General features: G+C 41.9%; 1 protein-coding gene across 1 annotated transcript; it reads right to left on the minus strand.

Annotated features, from left to right (window-relative positions):
• Positions 1-6111: 6111 nt before the first annotated feature.
• Positions 6112-7559, minus strand: LOC133799727 (uncharacterized). The gene is made up of 2 exons (XM_062237730.1): positions 7068-7559; positions 6112-6984 (listed from the first exon to the last, which is right to left on the minus strand). Exons 1-2 carry the CDS (start codon positions 7557-7559, stop codon positions 6112-6114), a joined length of 1365 nt encoding a protein of 454 aa, XP_062093714.1.
• Positions 7560-10647: the final 3088 nt, after the last annotated feature.

Consider the following 10647-nt stretch of genomic DNA (forward strand, 5'->3'; position numbering starts at 1 on the left):
CCCAGAAGAACCTTCAAAAGTTGTCAAAATTGGAAAAAATCTTGAAGTCAAAAGGAAGAAGGAGCTGGTCAAGTTTCTAAGGAAGAACCTGGATGTTTTCGCCTGGTCTCATGAGGATATGGTGGGTATCAGTTCGAGTAAAATAATACATATTTAAACTTGGACAAGAATGTCCCTACAAAGTCCTAAAAACAAAGGTTTTTGGGGACAGTACGATCTGAAGCGTTAGAAGAAGAAGTAGCTCGCCTACTTAAATGTGGATTTATCAGGGAAGCAAAATACCCGATCTGGTTTGCTAACCCTGTGCTGGTCCCAAAGCCCAACGGGAAGTGGAGAACTTGTATCGACTTCTCTGACCTCAACAAGGCTTGTCCCATGGATTGTTTCCCACTACCAAGAATTGACCAGTTGGTAGACGCTACGGCCAGCCACGAGCTCATGTCTTTCATGGATGCCTATTCTGGATATAACCAAATCGCGATGAACCCTGAAAACCAAGAGCATACCAGTTTCATGACCGAGCATAACGTATATTGCTACAAAGTTATGCCATTTGGGCTAAAAAAACGTCAGAGCTACATACCAAAGGTTGGTCAACAAAATGTTCGCTAACCAGATCGGGAGAAACATGGAGGTGTATATCAATGATATGCTCATCAAATCAAATATTGCCAATAACCATGTATGACATATTGAGGAAGTATGACATGAAGTTGAATCCCCATAAGTGCACTTTTGAAGTTGCGTCGAGAAAGTTTCTGGGGTTTATAGTCAACACAAGGGGGACAGAGGCGAATCCGGAAAAAATCAGGTCGTTGTTAGAAATGCCTTCGCCCAAGTCATGTAAGGAACTAAAAAGCCTAACTGGAAAGGTGGCGACTTTAAACCGCTTCGTTTCAAAATCCACTAACAAGTGTCTATCATTCTACAACTTGCTCAGGGGAAACAAGAAATTTGAATGAATCGAAGAATGCAAATAGGCATTTCGTGACCTGAAAACACATCTAATGGAAACCCCCGAACTATCAAAACCAACATCTAGAGAATGTCTGTTTTTTTACCTGACCGTGATAGAAAATGCAGTCAGTGTTGTGTTAGTTCGAGAAGAAAACTGAGTGCAGAAACCGGTATATTATGTAAGTAAGAGGCTTCTCAGAGTTGAATCACAGTACCCATTGATAGAAAAGCTTGCGTTCTATCTCGTTTTGGCTTCAAGGCAGCTCAGGCAATACTTCCAGTCCCATTCTATTCACATCTTAACCGACCAACCTTTAAAGTAGGTTTTGCAAAAACCTAAAATGTCAGGGCGTCTATTAAAATGGGTCATCGAACTTAGCCAATTTGAAATATTGTACATGCCACAAACTGCAATCAAAAGCCAAGCTCTTGCTAATTTTGTTGCCAAGTGCACAGGTTTTCAAGACGAGCTGATAAGGGAGTCGATGCAAGAATTATGGAAAATTTTATTGATGGATCGTCTAACGAAAATGGATTGGAAGCTAGGATAATCTTAATCTCACCTGAAGGACATCGATTCCATACAACTCTCAGGTTTGGGTTTGAAGCATCCAACAACGAAGCAGAGTATGAGGCCTTATTGGCAGGGCTAAGGGTGGCGAAAGAGCTGAAGGCAAAATCCATCCAAGGTTATAGTGATTCTCAACTCGTGGTCAATTAGATATTGGGGGAATAGCAAGCTCGAGGCATCAAGATGGCAGCCTACCTGGCTAAGGTAAAGGGTGAGTTGTTTGAGTTTGAGTGTAGCTCCGTTGAGCAAGTACCCCAAAAATGAATTCCAACGCTGATGCTCTGGCTCGACTTGCTACCATCAAAGAGGCAGATACATTGAATGTAGTTCCAGTGGAGTTCTTGGAAAGCCAGAGTATAACAGCAGAAACGGTGGAGGTCAGAGTGATTGACATAAAACCGACCTGGATGACTCCCATAGTGGAGTACCTAACAACTGGAAGGCTACCTAATGATAGGAAGGACATGAGAAAGCTACTATATCAAGCTCCGCAGTATGTTATTGTTGAGGGGGTCCTATCTCGGCGAGGGCATTCGTTTCCCCTCCTGCAATGTGTTCTACCTGAGGAAGCATAGACTATTTTGCAAGAAATACACAAAGGCTTCTACAGAGACCATGCTGGGGGCAAAACCTAGCTCTAAAGGTACTGAGACAAGGCTATTTTTGGCCCACTTTGAGAAAGGACTCGATCTTGTACGTGCAAAAGTGTGCTAAATGCCACCACTTCGCCATAGTTGCCCAAGTTGCTCCAGTCAAGCTAACCATGATCTCATCCCCTTGGCCATTTGCAGCATGGGGAATTGACTTAATTGGTTCCCTGCCAACGGGAAAAGGAAGAGTTCGTTCTGCAGTAGTCACAATCAATTAGTTCATGAAGTGGGTAGAGGCTGAACCTTTGGCAACCATCAACTTGAAGACAGTCTTGAATTTTGTTGTGAAGAATATCATATGTTGATTTGGACTCCCTAAAAGATCGTGTCAGACACCGAAACTCAGTTCGATAGTGATCTCTTCACAAACTTTTGTGAAAAATATGGCATAACCAAGAGTTTCTCATCGGTAGCATACCCACAAGCCAATGGGCAGGTCGAGGCCATAAACAAAACCCTGAAGGAAAGCTTGAAGAAAAGACTAGATGAGGCCAAGGGATTGTGGCTTGACAGCTCCCACAAGTACTCTGGGCCTACCGAACCTCACATAGAACCTCCACAAGACATACCCCTTTTTCACTAACCTTTGGAAGCGAAGTTATGCTCCCAATTGAGGCAATGGTAACAACTCACAAACAAAAGACATTTGATAAAGATCATAACCACGATCTACTTAGTGCATCCCTTGATCTGATCGAAGAAAAATGAGAAGCATCGCAATTATAGCTCGCCCATTATCAGCAGAAGAGCACTCATTGTAATGCCCTAGATAGCCAAGACCGTTACACTATGTGTTTATAAAGGTGAAAGACTTGCTAATCAAGTCGTTTAATTTAAAACGTGTCACTGAAACTACAGTTGAACTAGGGTTAAAAGATTTTGGCCTCAAAAACTTCATTTCTTATAAACAAACATTTTCTTTACATGGGATCCCAGAAGTAGTAAAGTTAAAAGACAGTCTACAAAAATTTAGGATAAAAGTACAGTGATTACCCACTCTAAGGCAAAATAGACAATTAAGCATTTCTCGTCCCGTGTCACTCATCGGCCGTGGCGGCCGATCAGCTGACTATGTACAATTAGGCCCACAGCTCTCCATCTCAGGATTGGTCCAACTTTCCTTTGACTTTACCTGCACCACGTAGCACCCGTGAGCCAAGGCCCAGTAAGAAAACACAGTAACAGAGCATAATTATCAAGCAAACAACAGGATATCTCATGTAATATAAACATGCACTCAACAGTCCAATTATTCACGTTATTCAAGTATTCAGCATACCAAGTATATTATCTCATATCAATAATCATTTCACACATGATAACCAGGGTTAACGCCCTTAGGCCTCACCCTCTGTTTATCCCACTGACTCCAGCCCGCTTAAACCGAGCTCAGTGAATATTAAGCTGTCCTCAGCTACCAGTGGTTGAGCCGCGCCATGTGCGCAAGTATTATTTAGGGCACCCTTAGGTCGTTTATCACATGTCCCATGGCATAATACCATCTATGACATCAAACAGATATAGAGAGCTCTTAGTCCCATCACAAACACATAACCAGGTGCAGTTTTCTTACCTTTAGATTTTGCTAGCTTTGTTCAATTTGATCCTCAAGCACGATCCCGTCTGATCCCTAGTGTACACCTAGTCACAGCCATAGATCATAATCATCACCAAAACTCAAGTCCAAAACCTAGCCTCAGGACCAATCTCGAGCCCTCGAGAAGCCCTAATTCCACCAAATGGGGTGGTGGAATCAAACCCCGAACCCCCGGGCAAAAACCCTTAGAAATTACCCAAAAACCCATTTCTGGAAACAGGGTAGCACTACAGCGCCCTAAGGAGAGCGCTATAGCACTACAAGCAAAGCCAAAAGGCTCAGGAACTTTAGGACCTAGCGCTGTAGCGCCTAGTGACTAGTGTTGTAGCGCTAGTCACAGCACAGCCCTGCACAGCTTTTTCTCCTTCGAATTTTCCCGAGCCAAACCTTCTCAAAACTCAACCAAACTTCAAAACAAGCCTCCCCACATCCTCAACTCATCCCATAAGTCCTAACCACAAAAAATTCAATCACATGCACTCCAAATCAAGGAAATCACCATAGCTGAACCTAAAGCTCAGAAACTCACTAAAAACAATAACTGAAACCACATAATTCAAGTGACCAAGATCAGAGCTTTTTACCTTAAACAGAGAAGTTCAACCTTAGGCTATCCTCCACTCTTCCCTAGCTTTCACTCCTCAAAGCTTCAGCCTCAACTCCCTAGAATTCCCCATCAAAACTCAGCTCAAAATCCATGTTTACATTGAAAACCAGAAACTGAAAAGTAACCTTAAACCTTACCTCAAATGGATGGACTACTCCTGCTAACTCCTCAATCCAAACCAAGGACTCTAGCCTCAAGCTCCTGCCCAGACTCTCCTTGATTTTTAACTTCAAATTCCTTTAGGAAATGAGGAAGAAACCTAACCCGAATGGGAGAAGAATTGACCTCTGTTTTCTTCCTTTCTTTTTCTTCTTCTTTTCTTTTAACTTCCTTCAGATTCTAGACTTTCCACTAAGGCATAAAGCAGGCTTAACTCTTATCCCTTATAAGCCAAATGACCAATTTTCCCTCCCATAATTCCTAAGCCTTTAAATCCACCTAGGGGCATTTTGGTCATTACACCCAATTTCCGCTAATTCCTCGAGTGTCTCTAATATTTACTGCTTTCTTCCTGACACCTAACTAATCACCAATTATATTCCTCAATATCAAAATAGACTCTAATATATTCTCTAAATTCTCAAAAATACCCCCAGGCTCGACCCGAGCTGGGTATAAATCCCTGCCGTGACTTTTTCGCTGAACTGCTCACTACGATTGCCTCGAGTCACAGATTACAAATATATCCACATAATAATGTGGTCTCATCAATTTATCACAAATATATACAGTTATGCCCTCAACGGGCCAAAATTATGACTATGCCCTTCTAACCTAGTCAGGGCCTACATGCATACTAATACACATAGTCAAGCATCATAGATATTCAAATAATCATATAACATGCATTTAATCATTAAATCACATATAATCCAGTTATGCCTTCCCGACACACTAATCAAGGCCCTTAAGCCTTATTAGTAAATTTGGGTCGTTACACTCATTATTTCAATTCAAAGGTTAAGGGACGCAGACTTGGATTTGGTGATTTGGTTCTCCGAAGGGTCTTTTTGGAAAATAAAGATTCCAAGGACTGTGTGTTAGGGACGAATTGGAAAGGACCATATCAGATCGTAGAGGTCCTATGCGAAGGAACTTTCAAGCTAGCCCGGCTAAGTGGGGAAATAGTCCCACGACCTAGAATGCCTTACACTTAAAAAAGTATTATCAATAGTTTCGTTGTCTCTAATGTTTTCAGAATTACTTTTTATGTAAGGCTTATTTATAAAAGCCATTTTAATTTAATAACAGTTGGATTATTAAATAACCAATTTTATCGTTTTGTTATCACAAGCTCACTTTGTACAAGCAACCAAGAACATTTATACTTTCTGGTTGCTTGGGGGGCACATAACCGAGGAGAGCTTTTAAGAGAGTTCAGCTTATTCGGATAAGGATTAAAAATATAGAGTTTGGAGAAATTTATTATTCAATGGATTTTTAATGACTGAATTTTTTATAAAAAAAAAACGCGAACTAAGTTTGAGAAATCATTAAAACCCAGGATATAACCAGGTCCGAGTCCTGATTCCTAACATGTATAAAGCTACTAAGCCTATTAAAATCCTTTTTTTTATGAATAAGATCATTGTATTGCTCAAACTATCATGTACAAATACACCAAGAATTCCCAACAAATAAGGAAACCAACTTGGCTCAAAAAACCAACAGGATCGACCAAGAACAACACTTAGCTCCTATACAAAATAATCCCCTATACAACATTCAGCTATAAGCTATAAAGAAACTCTCTATCTTTACTTGAATCTTTACATGGTAATACACTAATTAATCGCAATTTACACTCATTTTGAATCTTACTCACTGTGTGCTTGATGTGCCAAAGCTTCTGGTTCCATAGAACTTCATTCCTTACCCTCCAAATATTATAGATAGTAGCGGCAAGGATGGACAGCAACATGCTCTTGTGTATTCTCGAGAACTTGGCATGTGAAATCCATTTCAGCAGACTAACCAGGTTAGTTGACTGTGCATTCCAGATGAGCCAACTTTTAATGGCAGTTAGACATTTCCTGCTATATATACACTTGAAGAAGAGATGCTCGATGTTTTCATTTGCTTCCCCACAAAGCAGACAGGCCTGATCAAGAGTCGGATTGTATTTAACAATTCGATTCTTTGTATGTAATCTCTCCCACATGACTAACCACATAATGAATCTATGCTTAGGAGTAATAAGTCTATTACAAACAAACTTGCTCCAAGGCACTTTAATTTCGGGAACAACCATCAGCTCTAAACCATTTTTGATGCTATAGTTCTGAGATAAAAAAGATCCAAGCGAAATTTTGGCTTTGAATCTTTCTTTCACAGCAACTATACGTTTCCAATACCAGCTGCAATCCATAGGACAAACATAATCCCACCAGTTTCTGATCACTAAGTAAACACTATTTATCCATTTGACAAATAGGTTATCTTTTTTCTTGGCAATAGCCCAAACATATTTCCCTATGGCAGCTTCATTCCAATCATGAATTCTTCTAAAGCCTAAGCCACCTGCAGCTTTTGATAAACAAAGATTTCCCAAGCAATTAAGCCATGACCATGAGTATCCGAGGTTCCTTTCCAAAGGAAAGCTCTACAAATTGCTTCAACATCTCTAAGCAATTTTTTTGGTAGAATCATGATCTGTGCCCAGTAAGAATGTATTGAAATTAATACTGAGTTAATCAATGTAACTCTCCCCATGTAAGAGAGGTTCCTGGTACTCCATAGCCGAATCCTGCTTGTCATTTTCTCTAGAATACTTTTACATTCAGCAGCAGAAATTTTCTTAGAACAAATTGGGATACCGAGATACCTGAAGGGAAGGTAGCTGCGAGTATAGCCAGATACATCAAGAACCCGTTCCACTTCTGTTGCAGGCATGCCATGGCAGTAGACCGCAATCTTAGAAGCATTGGGAAATAGACCTGAAGTATTAGAGAATAATTTCAAACCTCTTAACATCAAAAGGATTAAAATGTAGTCTCCATTACAGAAAAGCAAGAGGTCATCCGCAAAGCACAAGTGATTCAACTTCAGCGTTGCACATCTATCATGATATTTGAAACCTGGCCATGTCCCTACCTTGGTCAAGATCCGAGACAAGTACTCCATACCAAGAACAAACAACAAGGGGGAGATAGGATCCCCTTGTCGAAGAGCTCTCATTGCTGCAAAGAATCCATGAAGAAATCCATTAAGGAGAGCAAAAACCTTGTCAACTAGGTCCGAGGCCTATTAAAAACCTTGGATATAACTAGGTCCGAGGCCTGATTGTCAATGGGTATGACGCAAATAAGAGAGCAAAATCATAGGATACAACTAAGATAATGATAAAATCTATCTCAATCTAAAGTCAACCCCTAAGATTTCGAATGTACAAGAATCTAAGGATTCATAAACATGAGAAAATAATAGACTAAGGGAGATACAAATAGATCATAAGTAAGATGTATATTCAAAAGTATATTGTCATCTCAAGGAGGAAAAACCTCGACCTAAGCCCAAAGGCAATTGTTTTGGTCCCAAGGGACTTAATTACAAAAGCTTGAAAATAAAAAGAGTGAAAATAAAAAATCACTGAGGTCCATCAGCTCGCTCTAGAGAAGTCACCTCCTCGCCATCTCCCTCAACAACTTCAGAGGCTTCAGCGATCTCTGATGGTTTTTGTGAGAACCGAATCTTGAACCTAGAAAGATATGGGTCCCACAGCTCAGACTGCATAAAAGAGAAGTTCCCATCCTGGTTGAAAACCCAGCAACGGTAAAGCATCTCCTCCATTTGAGTCCATGACTTCGCAGCTTCCTCCTTAGCCTTGGCCTCGACCATGACCAACTTCTACTTAAGTTCTTCATTCTCATCCTGAAGCTGGTCCACGCGACGGCTCATCTCCATGACCTGATCCTGGGAGGCTAACAGGGCGGCTTTTGCAGACCGCTCAGCCTCCTATGAAGAAACCAGGGCAGCTTTGGTGGTTTGTTCGCCCTCTTGAGCGAGGCCCAGGGTAGCTCGGAGCTCCTCATCCCTGGCTTTAACACGAGCAATTCCTCGGAATTGAGCTAAGACAGACTGCAAAAGAATGAAGCAAGTCAAGACTAGTTTAAAAAAAACTAAAGAGAAAGTAAAAGTTAGGAGAATGAGAAGGACTCACAGTGAGTTTCATCCCCATGGTAGATTGGAGGACGTCCCCGGGAATGCGCTCCTTTATAGCCCTTAAGTCTCTGGCATTGGCTCTGTAGGCGTGGTCGACCATGTGGCTTGCCGTCTCGTACACAATACCCCAAAAATCCTCTGGGATCTTGTCCAGGTTGAGCGGCTTAACCGTGATCTGGATAGTGGGAGCCTAGCCTTGGATCACTTGAGGATTTGAGGGAGGTACATGTCAAGGAGGAGGAGGAGAAGCTTGTTGAATTGTGACTGTTGGTATCGGAGCTGGGGGAAGTTTCTTTTGTGGCTTCTCCCAGGTGGAGTTGGCACCCTTGTCTTTAGCCGAAGACTCGGTGGTACCCCCAGTCTTCAAAGTTGTTTCTTTGTCACCCTAGGCCTCTTCACCACGGGACTAGCTCCGGTCCCACCAGCCTTAAAAGCACCCCTCAAATCCGGGGCTTCTACAGCTCCATCTTTTCACTTGAAAATGGGCAAACAGAGGATTTAGTTTAAAGAAGTAATTATCAAAGTATTATAACACACAAGAGAAAGAGCAAGAACACTACCCTCCGGGCTAGGGGAGGAATCTACTACGATCAGGTCGGGGTTATTGACCGGGCTAGGCACAACCTCTAACTCTTGGATCAAAGGTGGGGGAGAATCTTTTACCACTTATATTACAATTCTTCTCTTGAAAGTTACCAACACTTCTCCAGCAGGCACTAATATCTCAAGCCCCATTGTATAACAACCTTGAGGCATGTACTTCATATCTGAATCTTTTCTGGGAGATACACAGCACCGAATTATTCCAGCTCATTATATAGCAAAGAACGAGGACTAACTAGTCAATCGGTCGCCTCCGAGGGACTATCCTCGAACTCTGACTGTAACGAGGTAGACCAGTCCTCCCTTCTCTAATCTCGAGCAATCCGCCCTAGTGTGCTTAACTATTCCATGTAGAAAGCATGCCTTCACTTAGCATCCTCCCAGATGGCGTCTCCCGCATCTGGTGCATACTAAATAACTTCACCAAGCCTCATCGCCGTCCTGGCGGCTATCCTGTAAACTATAACCCTTCCTGTCAAAACCAGGAGCAGTAGAACTATCAGGGGTCCTTCTTTTCTGTTTATTGGGCATCTACCCCTACCTAATCCCGCAAATGGGAGTACCATTGCCTGAGTTTCCTGCCCCACGACACTCTCACTTCATATCTCATTTCTTGCGTCTTCTATAACAAGGCCATCCCTATCGCCCGAGCATATATGAAAATCTCATGCATTGGAGTGACCCTGATGCTTTGGACCATCCCAGAGTTCAGTCCTTAAATAAATCATTCTTTCCAGGCTACATCCGCTTGTATCAAATCCAAAGCAGATTGACCAACCCATCCAATTCACTGACATACTCTGTCATTGTCTTACCATTCTGAATCGAGTTCATATCCTCTTTAGTCTTTGCAGTTCAAACTGCATCACAATAGTCTCTTTTATCAAGTCATTGTTTAAATTCCTCCCAACCCATCATGACAACATTCCGGGTCTAGGGTACTATTTCCCACCACATTCGGGCATCCTCTTGTCACATACGCATGGCGCAACTACTCTATCATGGCCTACCATTCTCATATCATCAAGGATGGAGTTAATCACGCCCATCTATTGATTAGTTCCTAAGCAAACCCAAACCTTCCTAAAAAACTAGAGGATAATGCTTCTAACGTCGTTCATACGATAACTCTTATCTTCTTCCATCCTCAGGTTGAACCAACACTGGTGCCCTTACTGTCACGACATACGAAGCAGTGTTTCCCCGACGGAACCCACTGTCTCAACCATCCAATCTCCTTATCCTGATCTAGCAGCCTTACTCGCCTAATAACAAACATCTGCTGCGAATTCCATGGGCAGATGGAGGGTTCCGACCCTAACTATCATCTGCAGCCCCCATTCTAACAATACTAGGTCCATTTAACTATCTTGAGTACATACATTCTGAATCAGTCCGCAATCACTGACTTAACCCCTCAGCCCTGATATTCATTTCTAGAATCATCCCACGGGCAGGTCCAAACAATCACAATATTTACACACATAATATACATATCAAA

The sequence above is a fragment of the Humulus lupulus genome, chromosome 9 (genome assembly GCF_963169125.1).
Source record: "Humulus lupulus chromosome 9, drHumLupu1.1, whole genome shotgun sequence".
Classification (NCBI taxonomy): Eukaryota; Viridiplantae; Streptophyta; class Magnoliopsida; order Rosales; family Cannabaceae; genus Humulus; species Humulus lupulus.